General features: G+C 37.8%; 1 protein-coding gene across 1 annotated transcript in view; it reads right to left on the reverse strand.

Annotated features, from left to right (window-relative positions):
* Nucleotides 1-22318, reverse strand: part of AQR (aquarius intron-binding spliceosomal factor) — a 112721-nt gene that overhangs the window by 52168 nt on the left and 38235 nt on the right. The window contains exons 10-18 of the mRNA XM_024567336.4: nt 20915-20979; nt 19707-19823; nt 17494-17607; nt 15828-15931; nt 12569-12671; nt 9957-10077; nt 7217-7358; nt 4177-4355; nt 671-838 (exon numbers count right to left, since the gene is read on the reverse strand). Coding sequence (XP_024423104.1) covers nt 671-838; nt 4177-4355; nt 7217-7358; nt 9957-10077; nt 12569-12671; nt 15828-15931; nt 17494-17607; nt 19707-19823; nt 20915-20979 — 1113 coding nt within the window. The remainder of the gene's footprint in view (nt 1-670; nt 839-4176; nt 4356-7216; nt 7359-9956; nt 10078-12568; nt 12672-15827; nt 15932-17493; nt 17608-19706; nt 19824-20914; nt 20980-22318) is intronic.

Below are 22318 nucleotides of genomic sequence, written 5' to 3' on the forward strand. Positions count from 1 at the left end.
ACATTATGAGATTCTCTTGCGATTATGTGTCGCGATGTATTTAACATGTGGCTCACAACAACTCTTTTCCCAGTGTGGCTCAGAGACACTACAAGGCAATGTTTCTAAATGGAGTCATGCTGGCATGGGCATCCCAGGCAGGACAATTCCTTCTACAAGACAGTTCTGTCCACATGCTTCGCATCCCTGGTCCCCAGCCAGCAAACAGCAGTAATTAACCATCCCCTATCCCTGCCCCAGTCAACTGCCAACATAAATACTACCAAACATTTCAAGTTGTAGGGTAGTACTATTCCCAGTTGAGAACCACTCCTATAATGAATCAAATCAATAAAACTTAATAAGAAAAAATTAGACAAATATATCATTGAACTGTAAGAGGTTTTTAGTTTTGTAAAAGCAATATTATAAAGTATTATAAAAGGAAGTTTTACATAAAGATAGTTTTAAAAGATTCTGTCCTTTCTAGTATCTAACATAGGTGTTTAGAAATCATATTACTTATTTCTGAAACTGAGTGATAGGTGCTCTATACATACTTTATATATAATCCTTTGTGTCAACTTAGTACACAAAACAACTAAAAATAGCACTTGAGATGCAAAAGGAAAAAAAGGCAAAGAAATTTATCATTAGGTACACACACTTTCAAAAACACAGATCCCCATACCATCTTCAATGACACGTCCTTTGTCATCCAGCATGCCCTGGATTTCACAGCCTCGGACATAAACCAGGCCAACCTGCTCAATAAAAGGTCTCCTGCGGTCAAACTTGGTACCATACGGTTTTGTGGGTCGCACAGTAATTAAAAAGCAGACATCATGCTTACGGAGGCCTGGTAAAACATAAAGACATGTTCACTGGTTTTTAGTCTTTTTGGCAAATTTTCAACCTCTTATCTTAGGAACAGAGATATAAAAAAAACATTTAAAATATCAGAAATGGCCAATGATTACATTTGCATTGTAATATAATCATGCATGGGCTTTCCTATAAACTCTAATACTCAGTGTTTGATAGTAATAATTAAAATGAAAGTTTCTTTCCATTAAAGTTTGAAACTTTTATGCCATGAATACATCACGAAATAAGTCCTCCAAGTCAGGCGACAGCTCCAATGCTCATCTTCATTCTTATTTTTAACATTCTGAATAAGTAACCAAAAATATGGTTGGCATATAATCCATCTATATCATGTTCAGCAGGTTTCTAACGTCAGTTTAAACTATCCATCAGTCATTCCAACAACACAGTCTAAGTGTATTTCACTAAAAAAGGTCAACTCAAAAATATTTCATCAAGGCACAATAGCAATGTTTACAGACACCATTTTGAGAAGGCTGAATATAGTTTCAGTTGGCAAATACTAAAAAATTTTTTAAGTGAATGTCAAGAAATAGGAGACCTGCCCTAAAGTCTATGGCTTCTCAGCTATCTGGTCAAATAATAAATGCAACTGGATTCCCTGTCTATTAAAAGTAGACAGTGGAAGACAAGGAACATAAAATTAGATTACAAAGCATATGCTGTCATACTACTTAATCTTTATTTCTTTTCTGATTTGATTTTGTTGGCCAGTGTATGACATAGATGCAAATTTAGACTGCGTGCTTGTAACCTTGATAACAGGACTCACAACTAAATCAAATCAGCACCGTGGTGTGCTGCTAACAGTGTCGGGACCATTCTGGTTTGTTTCACTATGGAGTAGATGGAGTTCAAGTGTGCTGGAAATCGTAACTGTTGATACATAATAATGCGTTTATTCCTCAACAAATGCTCCGCAAAGGAGAAGCAGCATGAGAACTAAGGGGAACTGTTCTACTGTGACTTGTACCGCCCATGTGACTTCTGATCTGCACAACTCATTAAAACTTCTAAGTCTCACAGCCAAAGAAGTGGCCCTGACAAGTAATTCAGACCCTACCCACATCAGTTTTTGGCATCACTGAGGGATGAGGGCCTGTTTCCTCCTAAAGCAGATCATTTTACTGTGGGACATTAAAAATACCTATATTACAATGAACTCCACTACCTCTCTCCTTTCAATCACCTACATTCATTCTTTTTGGAACAGAATCTGGCATTTCAATTTCCTTAATTCTGTCTCCTTAATTTTAAATGAGGTATGGAGAAGATGAGGGCCTGAACTTCACACCTTCTTGGCAGGGACAAGAAGAATGTTTTATAGTATCTAGCTTAAACTCTTCAAAGCTATTCTTACGTATGTATTTATTATTCTTACCCCAGGACATTTTCCATTGTTTTGAGAGAGAGAGGAAGGGAGAAGCATCGAATAGTTGTCTCCAGTAAGTGCCCAGACCTTACGCACCCAGACTGGGTACCATACACGCTGGGACCCGGACCAGGGACAGGGGATCAAACCCACAACCTAGGCATGTGCCCTGACTGGGATTCAAATCCGCAACCTTTCAGTTGTGGGATGACACTCCGACAGAGCCGTGTCGGCCAGGGCAAAAGCTATTCTGTTTTTACAAGATTAACGTTCATTACTACTTACACAACCTCCTTCTCACTTTTTGAATCAATTTGCTACTTGGTTATTCTGTTTGTGATCAATACTTGGTCTGAATTTTGGCTCCGGCCTCCCATAAAACACTTTTCTTCCCACCATTCCTCAAAGTATGAATTGTTTCTCCCCCAATACCCTATTGTTCTCTATCCTGCCCATCAAAATTCACCCATTCTATTTCTCATTCTACCAGAGGCCTATAAAAGAAAAAAGCTCCCTCGCCCATCCTCCCCCCTCCGCCAAAAGACAAGTCTGCAAAGTAATGGAGGAATGGGGTTTAGAGAAATAGCCTTTTCCCCTTAACACAGTAATGCAGACTGGTCATTTGTCATTTATAAATTTCTGTGAAGGGTCTTTTATATATTTTTAAGTTTATTTCCAATATTACATCTATGTGTAGCCAAGAAGTTATTGCAGTTTATTACCTCCTTAAGCACGAAGGGTTAACAAATATTAGACCTTTTCCAGCAACTTAATGCTTTCTCAAGATTCAGACATAATAAAGGTACACATTATTCTAGACATGTAATGCCACAGACTGGAACTGTTTTAAAGGGATCTGGAGTCACAAAATCTGTCACAAACTATACCCACTACAGTGGCCATTTGTTAAAACATTTGGCCAGCTTCGCTACAGCATTCCTTCAGAATTATGTGATAAATATATCACATAGTGCCTGTCGTTATAAACAACTACATTGAGAGCAATAATTTCTGAAAACTGAACCGCTAAGGGACTATCCCTTTCCTTCTGGCATGCCAAGAAGGTGAAAGGAGATAAAACCTGCCAGCTACTATTTCTCACAAGGCAGCAAGAGCTCTCATAGACAGCTGGGAGAAAAAGTTACAAGTGCCAATTAAAACTCAGTTCCGTGCCATTTCTGACAGAGGTGCTAGGGAAGTTTTAACTCTGTATGACTTAGTAACTCTGAACATATTTGCCCCTAAGTAACAGTAATTGTGGAACTCCCATCCCTCAACTCTTGCCTGGTAAAAAAATAGAAAAAAAACCAACTCTTAATTTTCTGCAATTATTATTTACCCTTGAGTACATAGGATTTCATTGATTTTCTGACTTCCTCCCTTTGGTGTAAATAAACTATTACTATTTCTTTTTGAGTTGTTTTGCTAGATCCCCCTATAATTTCTTTGGAGTCTGATTTTGATTTTGTATCTTTATTTCCATAAATGGTACACATCCCTATTCTCAACTTTGGTTGCTTTTACCATTTAAAAACACCAATTTTCCTTGTTCTGTTGTGTGGTCTCCCTTTCTTTAGTGCCCACTGATACTCTCATCCTTCTTGTATTGATCCCACAAACCCATAAACATTACCTTGTTAAATTTAAGATTTAAAACACTTTAGTTCGGGTAACTGCAATTTTCAAAACACTTTGATATTAATGCTGTTTTATGCTTGTATTAAAGTATTAACTTACTGAGTCACTCTTCTATGACCCCTGGTATGTTTTACTAATAGTAATTATAAAGACAACTGCCATTCTTCAAATCAAATTTCAAGGATAAAATTTAAAGAATTTAAAAGGGTAACATTTAGTAAAAGTGCTCTGCTAACTCTCTAAGTGAAAGTCTACATGATAAACTAAAAAGTTAAAAGGTTTTTTAAATGCAGAATTACCTTCCCATTCATCTTTGATGTGATCTCTGACGTTCAAATTGATGGTAACATCCGCACGAACTCGGGTCGGCCAGTTCTCACCTATGTTGGGTTTGGCAACCTCAACCACAGTGAAAGCCACAATGGGCTGAGCCATTCGCGCCCAACCACCAAATACTACGCCGCCATACTCAGACTGCCTGAAAACCAAACAAGTGGATGATTATTCAAACAAAATATAACTTTTGGACAAGTAAAACTAGTTAGAATACATGTTTAGCTAGTATTTAAGCCCTAACTTTAGTAACTCTTTCTACACTTGAAAAAAAAAATCTAACCCTCAATCTACAGGGAGTACACATGGTAGAATGAAAGAGGCAAACATGGTCCAGAAAAGAAAGGGAAATAGGGGAACATCCTGTACACCCCCAGATAAAAAGGTAACTCTGTACATACGAGCTGAGCCATCTGTCAAAGAATGAACAATCCAGCACATTTAGTTTTACTTTATATTCCTATCCTTTTTCCTTCTTTATCAAAATAGTCTCAGCTGTTTAATTTTATCTTATGTGCTCTAAGTATTTTGAAAAGCTGTTTCAAAAACATTTTAGAACAAGCCAGAATTTAAAAAATTAAAAACAAGCAAATGGTAGTATCTATACAAATGCCTTCTTTAGGGTGTAAGACGTAAACCATTTAAAAGGTGCTGTCACGGGCTGGGGGGACAAATAACGAAGTCAGTTGTAATAACTAGACCCATTAACACGCCTTATGTTACACCCATTCTTCCCTCTTATATTAATCTCAGTAGTACTTTAATTTTTACATTAAATAGTATATTTGGGAAACCTGTAATAAAAAAAAACTGCAGCAATACTCCAAAATTTGCAAATACTGCCAAAAATGACGTGCTGACCAAGATTACTACATCCTAAGTAAAGGCTTTGTGTCATAGCAAAAAACTGTAGAACTTCATGTGCTCGCTTCGGCAGCACATATACTAAAACTGTAGAACTTCATAACATCAAAGAGTAAAACAAATTAAAAATAAAAACTTCGCAATCCAATGACTTGGTTCATACTGGGACAATTTTTAAAAGGCATTACCTTGTGTCTAAAGCCTCTGTAATAACTTTTTATCACTGCCCTCATATTTTACAACTTTACTACAGTTAGTTTACATGTCGTAAAATTCACTCACTGTAAATGTACAATTCAGTAATTTTCATTAATTTATAGAATTGTGCATCCATCACCACAATCCAATTTTAGAACACTTCCATCATACTTAAAAAAGATCCCTCTTGTCCAAATGCAGTGAATGCCTGTTCCCGCCCCCTGGCAAGCACCAATCGGCATGGAGAGTACAGGTCCAGCCTCTCACGAGCACACCCTCTGACCCCACTCAACAGTTTCATCAGTCTGAAACCAGGACCATCAGAAAAACGCCTCTGCTCCTTTCCTACCTTCGGACCATGTGCAACACAAAGAGGCCTGGCCCTTTTTTAGATCTCCCCGTTTTTAAGTTTTCAGTCATGGGCAATGAGGAATAAAATTTTAGAAAAATTTAGTATCACAACTTAACTACAAAAAGTGATATTTTCTTCCCACTTAGTAGAAACTGTAAGTTAAAAACAAAATCCCTTATTAATAGACCATAAAAACTGTGTTATTGCTATTCTTGGCATTTAAGCAAAATATAAGTAAATTCTATTCATGAACTGCTAGTTAATAAACCCCTACTTTGCAAAATGGCCAAAATTAGGCCCAGAATCTAAGCACATAAATGCAAGGTAACCACGAATTCTAAGGAGCTTCCTTATCAAGCACCCCCCTGGGGCCTGAACAACGGGCAATAATTTCAGCATAGCTGTGGGCGGGGACGATCAGCCAGGGAGTGTACAAACTTCACAGTGCTAGCCTGCCTGCTGACTCAACTGATTATTAAGTCAAAAATACTTTATTTTGTGTTTTATAGGCTCACCCAAAATAACTATTCACATAACAAGTAATTAAAAAATAGAACTGGGTATGAAATAAAATGTGAAAGGGAAAAAAATAGATCATAATCACTGTGTCCATATAGCTCTCTATAATTAGCAAGGGCAGAAGCCTGAGGTACCTGCATCAGTTCACATTCAAAGTGTGTTAAGCTTATCATACAGAACATAGTGTAACTGTGTGTATATGTGTGTGTGTAGTATAACTATAATGTAACAAAAATTCATTTTACACTTATTATTGGAGATTTATTTTACTTGCTTATACTCACTTGTGACATACACCTTATCTCTGTCAACTTCATACTTAGAATGAAACAGTGACCAAGGGCACTTACCGCAAATCAGTCATAACGAAAAAGCAAAACTAACCTTCACAAGTACACTACAGAGCTGCCTGCAATAACCAGAATGAAAGTTTTTTCCCTTAGCTAAAGGAATTATCTAAAGAAATGAGCTAGCACATGGGGAGCTGAGTTCAAGCAGATGAATTCCTCAAATAACAAGACCTACTCAACCGGCCCTAGAAGTAAATGCTGCTGATTTAGTCTCTTCCAGGCACCTGAGGGCGGAGACCAGGGAAGACTGTCCAGTGTGCCACTCAGTGAAGTGTGCAGAAGTGCTCCTCGCCACCGGCCGGCTTCCTCACACAGGCCGAGACGAGCTGTGACTGTCCCAGAGCCGGGAGGGCAGCAGAACACTCCTGCGTCAGAAGCTTCTCCAGGGACTTCAGCTGCCCTGCTGGCCAGCCCACACACCTTCCCCGTTCCTCGTTTACTGGCGCCCAGCCCAGTCTTCTCTCTGCTTCCCCTCACCTCCGGAACAAGGACCTACCTTTCCTCACCCCCAGTCCCACCCCCAATTACCCAGGCTTTGTATTTTAGCACTTTTGATATATTCTAATTTGCATTAAAGAATCTCTCAAAGAGTAAATATCTCATATTTTGGAGGGCATCTTCATGCCAGGTATATTATTTCTAAATGCACTTGTGGGCTTTCTGACAGAAGTATGTCTGTCACTGTTTGCATCTCTTCACTGCAAGTGGCACCAATTTACTAACCATGGCTTCATCCTGCTGACGCTGTCCTCAATGTCCTGGCGGATTTCATACGTTGATTCTAAGCGGAAGAGATTAAAGTTTCTTAGGAGGTAATCATGAAGAGTCAAAAACTGCAAATTCAACTTGGGAAGAGCAAGACAACCTGAAAAGGAAAATAACATCCACATTTCAATAATTTTTTAAATCAGACATCTGTTCTCTATATAAAAAAGGCATCACAAATTTGGTAAGAATGTAATTTAATGATGTCTAAAATACAGTATATTTAATAAGGTCTTATTCCTATTTCCACACATAAGTGAAACTCAAAACTTCTCTACCACCTAACCTACGCTTGGCAAATCTCGAAACCAATAATGCTACCATAAAATTAGTACGAGACAAAATCACCAGGAAAACTGAATCAGCACATTACACTGTATGGGTCTGTGTCCAACGACCAGCACTGCGCTCTTCTGAACCGCACCTGAAGGGCGAGGCCCTGCCTGCGCTGTGCGTCCCTCTGCATCTGCGTCTGCGTTAATGGAGAGCGTTCTCTCTACTGCCCTGGCTTGACAGTGCTTCCCTTGGATAGTAAGTGACCAAGCACTCAGCAGAGATATCAAAAAGTTAAAGAATTTCACACTGTTTATGTTAAACTCTGAGTTAAAATCTAATTCAATTGCTCTCAGGTCAGAAGCTGAGAAAAACCATCTCCTTCAATAGAATATTTTTATTTAAAAAAAAAGACAATTAAAATGTCGCCATTTCACAATGCTCATTGAATTAACAAATCTAGCTTTAAGCAGGAACGGCTACTAACACGACAAAAAGACAACCAGACATTATGTGCCTCCTGATGGAAAAAAATGTACCACTACCAAGATTCTTGCCAAAAAGAGAGAGAACCTCACTTTGGCTGAGCCTCTGCATCCAGCTGCCAATTAAAAAAAACAAACAAAAACCCCACAAAGAAACAAAAAAACGGGCAGATGGACAGACTCATAGTCACTTACAAAAATCTAAACCATGAGAAACTATACAGATCAAACAACACAGGTCTGCAATGGGAAGAGAAGGAAGAGATATAGGGGGCACCTGTAAAGTGAAAGACATTTATAAAATGTGCAACACTGACCTTAGAGACTAGGGCTAAACAACTGGGGGATAAAACTATTTCAAAATGTCTTTATGCAAGATACTGATGGCTATAAAAGCCAAGAAATAAACGGTCGCATTCAAGTAGAGGGAGGAAGTGGTGAGTAGAAAGGCGCACTGGGAGGGTTCTGGGACAGCAGACAAGGTGGTTACAAGGGTTTCACGGTATTTCCCTAACGATAATTAGTAAAGCTCCAAATTGATATTGTGTAGCTTTCCCTAATTGTGTTTATTTTATACTTAAAAGGCTTTAAAAAGGCAACGTTTCACGAAGGTTTTCTTTATAATTCTTACACTGTATTTTTCATATCTATCCCAATTTTACACTTAGTTTCTCTCCTCGGGAGCCTCAAGCAGCTTGCACAACCATGCAGGAACAGCCTGATCTCTGCCTGTCTCACAGCATCAGACACTGGGCCCACAGCACAGTCCCATCCACGGCCAATGAGGAACAACACAAGACCGAGCCGAGTCTTTGCAAACAGCTGTGTTACATTTAACCATCTGGCAACTAATATCTTTCTGAAATACTTTCCTTCTATGAAAAATGTAAAGACTGGAATTCTGAGTATTCCTTTTCACTTAATTTCATTAACCATGGAAATAAAAAATAATACTTTATACTAAGAAAGATGTTTTAAACCAAGACCAGCATCACTGAATAAAACCAAAAGCTAGACTTAAGACTGTTCACATGTTTAAGCACATTTAAGCTTTTTATTAAAAAGACAAAATATTCCTAAGTATTATATGCCTTTTAGGGCCTATCAGTCAAAGAGTGAGATGCCATACGTATATGGTTATAAATGTGTTTAGCACAAACAATTAGCACAGTGGGAAAAGGATGTCTTAACCACTGTCAGAACATTAAAAAGGATGCAGACCGCCTGTTCTGAAACCCAGTCCAGTTCTAGTACATTGCGTATTGGAGTTACAGCTCAGGGCATGACTCTGAGGTAACAGTGTTACTTAAATAAATGCACCAATACTGGTGATGTCTTTAAAATAGCCACATTTCTTCTAACACCGTTGTTCAAAAGATTTACACAAACTTCTTTGAAATAGGCCTTCAAATGCGTCTGAATGCACTTCGGCATATGCTCAAGTGCAGCCAATGCTCATCCTTAGAGGAAGAGCGAAAGCACCTGGAAACAATCTGTTAAAATAACTAAGCAATACCCTTCTGAATCAAAACTACGGGTTTATTAACTAATGATAGTATCTTTTTATGGTGGTCATTACCTGGCTCTGTAAGCAAAAAGAGCCTCTCCAAAAGGCTTGGAAAAGTAAAGCACTACCAAACAAAGCCTATTACGCTGACATCATGAACAGCTATAGTTCCTGTACTGTTAGGGCTCCTTACAACACAATTGATTGCTCTACGGTCATGTTTCATAGGACAACACACACACACACACGGTTAAATTTAATAAAAATCCTTAATGTTAAGCATTCAAAATACTAGTTTCTAGCTTCTTAAGTTGAACCTGAGGGTATCATAAAATTATCCCAATGTATGCAGCACATAGCAGTATTTTCAGTTACATATGAATTCTAAACTAAGTTTAAGGATACACCTAGATCCTGTAATTCTTTATCGTACCTTCCCCTGAGTAGTACTCTGTTGGGACAATATTTTCATCCCATATGATTTTCTCCGTTGGATACAAAGGCATCTGGTTCAACTGCTGAATCTGAGAAATTCGACGTTCATGACGAGATACCTAAAAGAATAGGTTCAGGCAGAAAGTTGGAAGCATCTTTTTTTAATCAAAATAATTTATGGAGAAATTCGCCAAAAGTATGGAATGAGATGTTTCACGTCTTGCAGTTACTGTGGCACTTAACAAGAAATGTTACCTCCTTTTTCCATTCTTCCCCCTATAAATCAAAGACTAAGGAAGTACCAATCGTGATGGTCTTTGGAATCAGAGAGATGTGAGTTCAACTTCCAGTGCCTCTACTTATGAGCTATGTAAAAGCTGGGAAAATTACTTCGACCTCCCTGATCTTAGTTTCCTGTTTCAGTGAAAAAGATAAAATGTCTGTCATTTCTCAGGTTTCTTATGAAGATAAAATGGAATACTGTAAAATAGTGTCAACGCACTTGGCATGTGCCAAGACCTTTAAAACCACAGCACTTAGCACCTGTTTGTGTAAGAAAATAACGGGAGCCCCAAGTCCTAGGTTATAGTTTTCACTCTTGTACTAACTTGCTGAACACTCTGGGACAGTTTATTAATAAGCTGACTTCAGTCTAATTTATGAGAGAGTTGGACTTGGTGATCTCTATGTAACCTTGCATTGTTAATATTAGAGTGATTTATCTCAAATACTGAAATAAGTTTGTTGCCTGATTAACACATGCTAAAATAATGATATATTTGAAAAATGTGTCACATCCTCTTTAACAGAGACAGTATTATTTTAGGAAAAAAGCAGTGGATAATATCTAAATAATATTCATATTTCAACTTTTTTTAAGTTTATTATTATTATTTTTATCCTCGCCCAAAGATATGCTTATGATTTTAGAGTGAGGGGAAGGGAAGGAGAGACAGAGAAAGAAAAACATCCATGTGAGAGAGAAATATCGATCGGATGCCTCCTATATGTACACCAACTGGGGACCCAACCTGCAACCCAGGTCTGTGCCCTGACTGGGAATCAAACCTGTGACCTTCGGGTTTACAGGATGACACTCCAACTGAGCCACACTGGCCAGGGCCATATTTCAACTCTTTAATCATGATTTGGAATTTCAGAAGAATCCAAAGCCTGAGGAAATCCTTTAGTAGAAGGATAAATGTAAGGTAATACTGCAATACTATAAATTTTAAAAATTGTGTTCTTTCAACATAATAATTTAAGTTTTAAGGAATTATTGTAAATCTCCCAAACCTGACTTACTACAGAAGATTTTACACTGTCAGGAAGCAGTACAAGAGATTTTCAGAAAGCACTCGTAATGACACACCATAAAACATTATCTGTAGAAAGAAGGCAAAGATGGTGACCCAGGATACACATTTTATATATCGATAAAGTATTTTTCATATGTGAATCAGTTAAAAACCCTTCCCAAGGAATTCTCTCCACATGGCACTTACACACCTGTCGCCAGGCTTAAAACACCTGCTACAAAGAGTTTCCTATTACTACCCCCAAAACTAGTCTGTCACCTTTCTTTCTATAGTAGGAGATTATACTTTATATCCTACTATTAGCTTGGAATATAAGTTACAAAACACGGTGCCCATAATTGTTCCACGTGTATAAGAAATATGTACATCCACAGTGCATGTTTGTATAGGTATAAAAAAAGTCTGAAACACATGAAAAAGAACTCAGCCTTTTGGCAGTCACAAAAAATTAAAACAAGCTATTATTTTTTGAGGGTGGCAAAAATTGGGATGACTCATAACATCCAATGTTGGTAAAAGCTTAAGGAGAAATACTTTAATATGTTGTTGGTGGGAGCACACACTTTTTGGAGGATAACATGGCTGCATCTTTTATCTTTTAAATAAGCACAAAGAGGCAGGTACAAAGAATTCATCATTATTTCTAATAGTGATACTGTAAACAACCTAAATTTTCATAGGAGTATTTTTTCTATTTTATGAAATATTTTACTGAAGTTAAAAATAAGGTACATCCTTTCCCTTCAATTTTGCTATGAACCCAAAGTAAAAAATAAAACTTTACAAAAAAATTATTAGTTTGAGTTAAAGCCATTATTTTCCCAAATGTCTGAGAAATCCCTTAGAATTCTTCAACCACTAAACTAGTGATAACTTTATTTCTAAACAAGCCTCAATTTCTAGTGATAAAGGTCTGCCTTAATATTCAAGGTACTATATTTACATAAGAGTGTGTAACTGTGACCTCTTAAAGTCAGGAATGGTGTCAGTCCTCCATGTACCCTTAATGCCTGACGCCGGTGCCTGACACAGAAGTTTCTCATTCGTGTTTGCTTGGAATACATTCATGCTACAAAGCAGTTTTAAGAGAAAGACTTGAGAAAAGAAATCCAAGAGATGAGAAAAGAGACCAGATAAAATCAAATGAATTAATATAATTTGTAAAGAAGAAATTATCTATCCAATATTTAGCCCAGAAAAAAATATCTGTACCAATCTACATCTTTAAGAATGTCCCAAATAGGTAGGAAAAACCACATGCAAAATTTGAATAACATTAATATGTATTTACCAGCAATTCTAGAAGAAATTCTTTATCAAAAGTTGTGTCTTCAGTTTTAGGAAGAGTTGGTAACAAGCAGAGGTATGATGCCACCTGGTGGAGTGTATTTGAACTGCAGAATAGAGTATTCAAATCAAAGTATTTTATTATTTTACTTCACTTCTGAAACATGTAATTTTATAGACTGCTTAAAAAGTTTTACCTAGCAAATATAATCCTATGACATAAGTAGCAAAAGGAAAATATCAGCAATGAAAGTTAAACCCCTAATACAGGGTTCTCGAAGTGTCTCCTGAAAAACCTCTCATGGTCCCTGAGATCCTTGCAGGGAGTCTGCAAGGACAAGCCCTTTTCATATCACTACTAAGACATCATTTGCTCTCACCATCTGTACGTACACAGCAACAGTGCAAAAGCTAAAGCAATGGTGGGTACAACCACTGGCCTAGATCAAGGCAGTGGCACCAACCAGCACTGTTAAGTAGTCACCGCATTCTTCAGGCCACACACAGTTTTTAACCCCCCCAAACCCAGTTTAAGAATGTCCTTGGTGAAGCAGTTATTAAACTTGGACACCTGAGCATCTGGTTTTAGCAAACCCTGTGTGGCAGAACGGGAAGCGCACATTCTGTATGCAATGTTTACTTGACAGAACTGATAAATGACGGTTATTCAGACTTGAATAAATGGCAAAAGTTTTTTAAATTTGCACAAAATAAACCTGTATTTTCAAGAAAAACAACTAACAGTATTTGTTGCCAAAGATAAAGTTTGAACTTCCAAGTGAAAAATTGGCATTTTGGAGAACTTGCATTTGCCTCTATGAGCTTGACCGCTTTCTACTACTTCAGTACAGTTTAATCACCAACCCCCCAGCCCCAGTTCCCTCACTAACCCAGTCCCTGGTAACCACTAATCTGTTTTCAATCTCTGTAACTGTGCTTCTTCCGGAAGGTCAAGCAAGTCATTGTGCAGCCTTTTGACACTGGTTACTTTCACTAGTATAATATATTTGAGATTCACCCACACTGTTGTATCTTTTCATTACTGAGTAATATTATTAGTTCTTTTTTTATTGCTGAATGACATTCTATTATAGGGATATATCACAGTATGTTTATTCATTCTCCAGTTAAAGGGTATTTGTGTATTCCAGTTTCTGACAAATGTAAATAAAGCCACTATACACATTTCTGTACAGGTTTTTGGGTGAAAGTCGGTTTTCATTTCTCTTGGGAATGTCTGTGAGAATACTGTAAGTGCATGCTTAACTTTACAAGAAACCGTCAAATTTTCCCAGTATTACTACCACTCTGAATATGCATCAGGAATGTAAGATTTCATTTATATGTGGACTCTTTAAAAAAAAAAAAAGCTCATAGACACAAAGCACAGATTGATGGTTCCCAGGGTGGGATGGGGCATCAAAAGATACAAACTTCCAGTTAAATGGATGGTTGGGGATGCACCGTGCAGCATGGTGGTACAGGTTACAACACTGTATTACATGTTAGAAAGTTGCTGAGAATAGATGTTAAGTTCTATCACAAGAAAAAGAATCCCTAACTACAGTGACAGATGTTAACTAGACTTATTTTGGTGTTCACTCTGAAAAACATACAAATATCAAGTCATGTTGTATCTTGAAACTAAATAATGTTGAATGTCAATTATACCTCAATAAATTTTTTTTTTAAATGTTAGGGTTCAGAAAGCAGACTACTTATTTGCCCCTTACTTGCTGTGTGACCTAGACAGATTACTTAACTCTTCTGTGCCTCAGCAACTTCCTATGTAAAGTGATGCCTACTCCTCTCACATGAATGTTTCCAGGATTAAGTTATTTACATACTTAAGAGAGTGCCTACCATATAGTAAATAAATGTATGCTATTATTACTATTAAAAATATACATTAGCAGGTAGCTAAGTGACAGAGTATTACTAATTTCATAAATTTTAGACATGCAAAAATCTTCCTAAGAGACACCTCTAATGTTATATGCAGCAGTCCCCACTCCTTGGAACATGGGGGGACATGTTCCAAGCTCCCCCCTGGGCATCTGAAACCTCAAACAGTAACCAAACCCTGTATGAACTACGTTTTTTCCTGTACACACATACCTTTCGTCCTTAATCAACTTCAACTCATCAGAAATGTGGCAGCAGCTTCTTCATCAGCAAGGCAGCCTCCCCAGTAATTTTTATATTTCAGTCCAAACCTTCTCCTGAATGTGTGTAACTGTCCCTTACTTGCAGTAAATGCCTTGGTGTCATTCATTGCTAAAGTCTTTGTATAGGCTCAGTGCTTTCTGGCACAACAATCAGAACACATTTCTGTTTGTATCTTCCACTCACAAATTTAGTGTATGTGCTGCTGAAAAGGGCACTCTTCCACCCATCAATTTAATGCTTTTTCCATCTTAACTAAGCATTTATCATGCACTGTGGCCATAAGTTCTGCAGTTTGTGATGCAACAGCAATACTAGCTTATCAATTTCTTTTTCCTTCTTCAGTATCAAGATTCACAATTTCAAGGTTGAATATTCATTCTCACTGTAGATCTTAGCAACGTTAGCAAACACTCTTCCTTATTAAAGCAAGGAAGAAGCACTTCATGGCTTCTCTTTGGCACTTAAATTGCCAGCATCACTACTCTTGTATTTTGGGGCCATTATTAAGTAAAATAAGGATTACTTAAACACAAGCACTGCAATACTGTAACAGTTACTCTGGTTTCCAAGGTAGCAAGTAAGGGGCTAACGGGCAGGAACTGCATATAGCAGAGATACGCTGGACAAAGTGATGATTCATGTCCCAGGCAGGATGGAGTGAGACAGTGCACAATTTAAAACTGATAAACTGTTTATATCTGAAATTTTCCATTTAATATTCTTGGACCACAGACAACCATAAATGACTGACACCGCAAAAAGCAGGACCATGGCTACAGGGGAAGCTAGTATACAATGAACATTCTTTGGTTTCTGTTGTATGTTTTTTATGACTGATAGGATATCAGCTTTATGTTCAATTCTAAGAAAAATTTAAGATCTAGGAAAACTGTATGTCATGAAAAATATAAATTTTACCAAAACAGAAAGAGAAAATGGATAATTATATATTAACTCAAAGATACCAAATGCTAGAGAGAAGCACTAGCTCTAGTTGTCAATAAACAGGGTAACATGTAACATTATCTAAAGTGGTGCAAAAATGCTTCAAAGAAAGAAAGTTAAAATTCAGTTTTTCTTTCATGTGGCCTTACCTAAGAGGTCCAAAATACTTGACCAAGGACTCCCGAGTGTCTACTTCCGCCACGTTTGAGAGGGCAAAATCATAGAGTTCTGGGAAATGTGCAAAAGCAGCTCTCTAGAAAAGAACAGGAAAAAAAAAAAGTCAGTAACTAACGTCTACCTGTTAATACAATCAACTACAATTTATATACTCTGTTATGAAAACATTTTATAAATATTAATGGACTTCTCTCTTTATATGCTCCTCACATGTAACCTCTGCCTTATTGAGCCAGAAGCATTCAATACAAAGGGGAAAAACTAGCATTGTTCTAGCAGGAATGGAAAGACAGAAAGTCAATGTTTGGTTTTTTTATTTCTAAGCTTGTATTCTGAATATACAGGAAAGCCAGCTTCACTAATATGAGGGAGAAAGCAAAACATTTTATTATTAAGAACTGGCCTAACAAAACTAAAAGAGTTTTAATTTTCAAGGAAAATTCTCAATAAAGAGACAGCTTGAAGGAGAGGCCAAAAATGCAGTGTGCTGTGTCCTGCTTTATGTTGGACTCTGAAAAGAGGGCCTCGCAGGGTACCAACTCCAACCAATACAGAGTAAGCTCCGAGAAAACAGGAACAGTGGCATTATGCTGATTTGACAGGAAAATGTGAAATAACATCCCTAGTCTTTCTTGATGCCCATGTGACACAGAGAAGATCCAGAAGTTTTCACGTACCCACAGAGTACCATGCAGAAGGGTGCCACGGTTATGGATGAGCCTGCCACAGATTACTACAGGCAATGGCAAAATGACCATGCAACCCAAACCTGAAGGGCATGCTACGGAAATGAATGAGTCAGCTCGCAGGAGAGTCCTAGCACTGTCAAGATCAAAGCTGGCGCCTCCTCACCAGGGAGACGGCCAAGCTCCTCATGAACAATCATCATGCTTTGCATGTGCCGGGAGAACAGGCCACATGCCCTACCAGCTACGGTCGCTTCGAGGGCAGAGCAGGACACAAACAATAATGCTCTGAGAAAGTGAGAGAAGACGTCTTGAGCTCAGACAGTGGGAAGATCATTCCTCTTGCAAACCAGGAGGCTATCCTAGCGTCTGCATGCACCCAGACGCCGGTGGCAAGGGTTGGTGGGGTTTATCGAGGTTTATCGATTATAGAGCAGGCTCCTCTAGGTGGATGTGAAGCACCGCCAAGTCCTTTGAGTTTTAAGCGGTGGCTCGTAGTACTCTGGCGAAGAATTTTGTTATGTAGAATTCTGCAGGTTTAGGGCTAAGCATAGTGGGGTATCTAATCCCAGTTTGAGCCTTACAGACACAAAGTTACTTTTTCTCATCTGAGCTGTATCAGTAAACTTCATTATCTGCATTTATCTCTAAAATGCGTAAAATGTTTACAGTACTTTGCCATATGTTGACTTATCTTCTTCATAAAATAAAACTGATGTTTAATGTACTAAACTGGCCCAGTAACTAATATTTCGGAGTATCAAATATTCACATATTGATTCTCAGAACGAGGCCTAGGAAAGAAAGCAATTTTTTTCATGAACTCAAAATTCAACATGAAAACAGTGTTAAATTAATACCTCTTCTATTTGTACTATAAAAATCCTAATTATTCATGACCTGACTTTATGGAGCAGAGGCAAGGACTATAATGCATTTCAATTTCAATTACCTGCAGGGAAGTAATTCTATCATAGTGAATTGTAGTCATCTCGTTCTCTGTCAGTGCATTTCCCGTCTGGTCATTAATCTCGAAACCAGTATAGAACTTAAGCATGTCCAGTAGCTGAAAGGAAATATTTAAATTAATAAACTGTGTGAACATAAAAGCCTGAAAGCATGAACAAACATTATTTATTTAAAATAATAAACAAGTACATTTAGTTTCTCGGAGGTTCTGAAAACCTTTAATATAAACAGTGCAACAAACATTTCAGAACATATCCAAATGCAGTTTTATTTATGTGGGAACAGGTATGCATGTGCCCTGTGAATAAATTAAGTCTGTATCATATATACATGGTCAACTTGTTCAGAGAACTTGAAACTCCAATCCCCAAAATAAAGAGACATAAGGATCTAATCAAGGGAAGCCAATTATTTTAATGAAAAAAAAAATCTATTTACCCCACTGCAATATATCTAGAACTATACCATCAGAGGGAACTTCTGAAGCCTTTTATTTATGCCACTTACAGTTTTGGAATTCATGACTAGAGATACTCTTCTCTATGTGCTGCTTCCATGGGGGAAAATCAGCAAGGTGAGGAAAGCTAGACAACCTATTCTTCTCCTCACTCCCTGTTGCCATCAGGCCCTTTCTCTATCATGCCGTTGTTCCTGCTGCTAATGGAGGCCTGCTTTCCGCCTGTGGTGGCCGCAACAACACAGTTCATTGGCTGCCTTCCCTCCAAATCTTTATTATTCTTAATGCTAATCTATGGCATGTCAGATACTAGTATTTTAATATATTTTAATATATGAATCCAATCACTGGGATTTAGTAAGATAATGAGGGAAAAAAAAAAAAGGAATGCTCACAGACACAAGATAGAAAAAGACTTACTGGGTTGGCCAAAAAGTTTATTTAGTTTTTTTCTTACCATGGCTCTAGTAGTGCTTAGTTGTCTTTAACTTCATTCAAAACAATTTTGTTAGGTTGTATTGTGACAGCTATCATATCAGCTTGCATTTAAAAAAACTTATCAATATTGGTGAATTTTTGTGCAGACATTTTAATATTGAATTTGGAAGAAAATATGCAACAAAGAAATTTCCTGCGTATTATGCTTTATTATTTCAAAAAAGGCAGAAATGCAACTGAAACGCCAAAAAAGATTTCTGCAGTACAAAAGTGGTTTGTGACGTTTCTTGGTACTACTGACATTTTGGCCAAATAATTCTTTGCCGTGGGGCTGCCATATGCATTGGAAGGTGTTTAGCAGCTCCCCTGGCCTCTACCCACTAGAAGCCAATAGCGGGAGATTGCCGACATACTCAAAATACCCAGCTCAATAAAGTTATTGGTGAAACTGAAAAATGTATCTTTTATTTTATACAAAAAACTAAATGGACTTTTTGACCAACCCAATGTAATATCTAAACACATAAAAATTATATCTAATTATGACCTTATTTAAAGGCAAGTGTTAGAAGTCCGTTAGAACACTTTTCTTCTGGAAGACATTACAGGAAATGCAAAACCCTAATACTGCACCTTCCTATCCAAGTGAACAAACAAGGCATATGCACCTCCACACTGTCAAGTGCCCGTCGCCATCTCACGGAAGGAGAGCCATGGTACTAGGGCACAGTTCACTTGAAATTAATGCTTATCATCTTTTATATTCCGCAGCGGTTATATGGGCTACATCACTAAATTCTTCGTATTTGGTAAAATCATAATAAACTCATGTAAGATTAATAAAAAGTTGTATCAGTACTACAGGCCATCTATATAAGAATGCATTTATTTTGTTGTTGTTTTTTAAGTTTTATTTATTTTTAGAGAGAGGGGAAGAGATACAAAAAAGAGGGAGAGAAACATCAATGTGAGAAAGAAACATCGACTGGTTGCCTTACACCGACTGGGGCACTGACCCAAAAGCTGGGCATATGCCCTGACTGGGAATCGAACTGGCAACCTTTTGCTTTGCAGGAAGAAGCCCAACCAACTGAGCCACACCAGTCAGGGCAAAAATGCATTCATTTTGTACATTAAGACTTGATTTTACTTAAAAATGAACAATTAAGAATTTTCATTATTCAATTCAATATAAAGCAAAATTACTTGGGTCGTGCCCCGGTACTCTCTGTTGCAAGGCAAAGAAAAGATCAATTTACAAATAAAAACAGTAAGTTATGTTCAGATACATAAATGCTCACCTGGGAAAAAAGATGGCCATCCTCTTCCCTACGAACAAGATTGGAAAGGGAACAGTGAACCAAAAGGTGGCTGTCATCCAGGATGGTATTAAACCAGCGCCTTGTGGGGAGTAGGGCCTAGAAAAGCATAAACACACTGCAATAAGTTTATAGGTTTTCTGCAGCTAGAGGTGAAAATCACTTATTCGAAAATGTTAATCATATCCAAAGTACCCTCCAGTCTCCCAAAGACTTCGTGCACAAAGCAAGGTCCATGTTGTAAATAAAATCAGTGTTATCATTTCTCAAAAAATACAGCACTGAAAAAAATCTCAGATGTCTCAGCCAGTAGTTTTCAAACAAACCCTGTGTGAAATCCCAGTATGTACAGTGTGTAGGATTAAAAATGGAGCTGCTTTGAGAAAAAAAGGGAGTGAGTAGCCCTGAGTGGAGGCTCCTTTTTCAGTTTCCACCTCCTACATCCCCTACGGCGGCCAGCAAGACAATACGGCGAAACTGTGCCAGTCAGTCTGGAAACCACTGATGCAGTCAGACACCCTCATTCTCTAGGTGAGGTTACTGAGATCCTCAGTGGCTATAAATCAGTCCCTGGCAGAGCGAGAACTTGAATGAAGGGCTCATAAATGACTGCCAGTCCAACACTCTAATCGTCCTGTCAAGAAACCACCCTACCTTTCCAGATGAGGAACAAACAGAAAGGATTTTCTTTCAATTTCCTTCATTAAAGAGGGAAAGGAAAGAAAACAAATTCAATCTGAAATACAGCAACTCTGCATCTGAACTTTCCATCAAAATCTTTTACCTACTAGTATGAAATCTTTTTTTTAAGAATCTTAATTTAAAAAATTGACAATAGCAGCTGCACCTTTCTTCATCAACCATAGTAGGCGAATTTAAAAAGTGAGATTATTACAGAGACGGTCACAAAGCCATGACTCTGGCCCTGCCTAAGACTCTGTGCGGGGACTGAAATGTGGCAGCTGCTCGCGGTGGTTGTTAACAACCGCACTGAGTACCATTTTCCTACAAACGGCAGCCACCAGAAAACTTCAAGAGTCAACTGCTTTTGACTTGCTTCTCTAAGACACCTTGAAATAAATGCAAAGGCCAGTCTGAGGTGATAAAAAAATATTCACATATAATCATATGCTTAATCTTAGCCTCCTTAAAATGACTGTGTCACAGTAAAGTAACTGCGCATTTCTTACCTCTAGATCAATCATAAGTTCAATGAATCTTTCACAGTAATGAACTTTGTCCATAGTGACAGGTTCTAGACATAACAGAGAAAACAGGTTGTAATCTTCTCACTTAGGTTAGTCTGCAGCACTCTATTCTAAAATTGGCAGTTATTTAAACAAGACCACTTGTCTCTTGTTCATCAGGACTGAACTACGATCAGAGTAAGGACCTCCCGCAGATTTCACAAAAAGGCAGGCCTTCTTATATCTAGCTCTACAAATATGAGAAAATGAAAATTGGATCAGAATTATTATAAAAAGAAGATTTGCAAAAGTATTTTAGTGTTAACTTTTAAAAATCTGTAATAATAATTCGATTAAAAAAACTTGAAATAAAAACTAGAAAGGCAGTTCTATATTAGTTCTTGCCCTACTTTTCATATTGTCTTCACATACTAAGCTTCTAGAACTTCTTTTAAAAAATATTTTATTCACTTACTTTTAGAGAGAGGTGAAGGGAGGGAGAAAGAGAGGGAGAGAAACATCAGTGTGTGATTGCCTCTTGTGCGCCCCCAAATGGGGACGTGGTCTGCAACCCAGGCATATGCCATGACTGGGAATTGAAGTGACCCTTTGGTTTGCAAGCTGACAATCCACTGAGCCACACCAGCCAGGGCTAGAACTTCTTTATATGCATAAACACATACATATATGTGTACATGTGCACATACAAAGATACCTTAGAATGCATTAAAAACTGGGTGGGAAAGATATACACCAAACTAATTAAAGGGATACTTTTTATGACCTTTTTCCCTACTGTGCATGTATTCCTTTAACATTAAAATGTCAATGACACAGAGCAACAAAATATTTTTTAAATCACTATCTTACATTATTCATGAGCATTAATGTACTGTTTTAAAAAATTTACATTTTGTTTTCACATAATTACAACATTGTGACATGACATTCTTTCCAAATACAAGTCCCCCATCCTCCACCCTCCCATGCCAGGAAATGGTCTACCATTTTACCAGCTAAAACCGTCCAGCCAAGATTGTTTCAACCAAAAAGGAGATAATTTCAGGGTCCCTACTGCTGCTTAGTATAAGGACTCCCAGCAACTAACGCAGCACTTGCTAGACCTGTAGAAGGCACCCGACAAATGCTTAAATAAATCCACTTATTGGATTTATTTCTGGTTTACAGGAAAAGGGAAGGCTTTACATGATGAAAAAAAGGTGGATACTTTTGTGACTAGTATACGGAAATGTTAACTGGAACTTTTCCATGCCCACAATCCAGACCCTAAAATCACATAACCATAGAATTTCATAGCTGGAAGAGACCTTACAGAACCTCTTTTTTAGCTTTCCATTTTCTAGGTGAGAAACTGAGGGCCAGAGGAAGTGACTCGATAAAAATGTA

The sequence above is a fragment of the Desmodus rotundus genome, chromosome 7 (assembly GCF_022682495.2).
Source record: "Desmodus rotundus isolate HL8 chromosome 7, HLdesRot8A.1, whole genome shotgun sequence".
Classification (NCBI taxonomy): domain Eukaryota; kingdom Metazoa; phylum Chordata; class Mammalia; order Chiroptera; family Phyllostomidae; genus Desmodus; species Desmodus rotundus.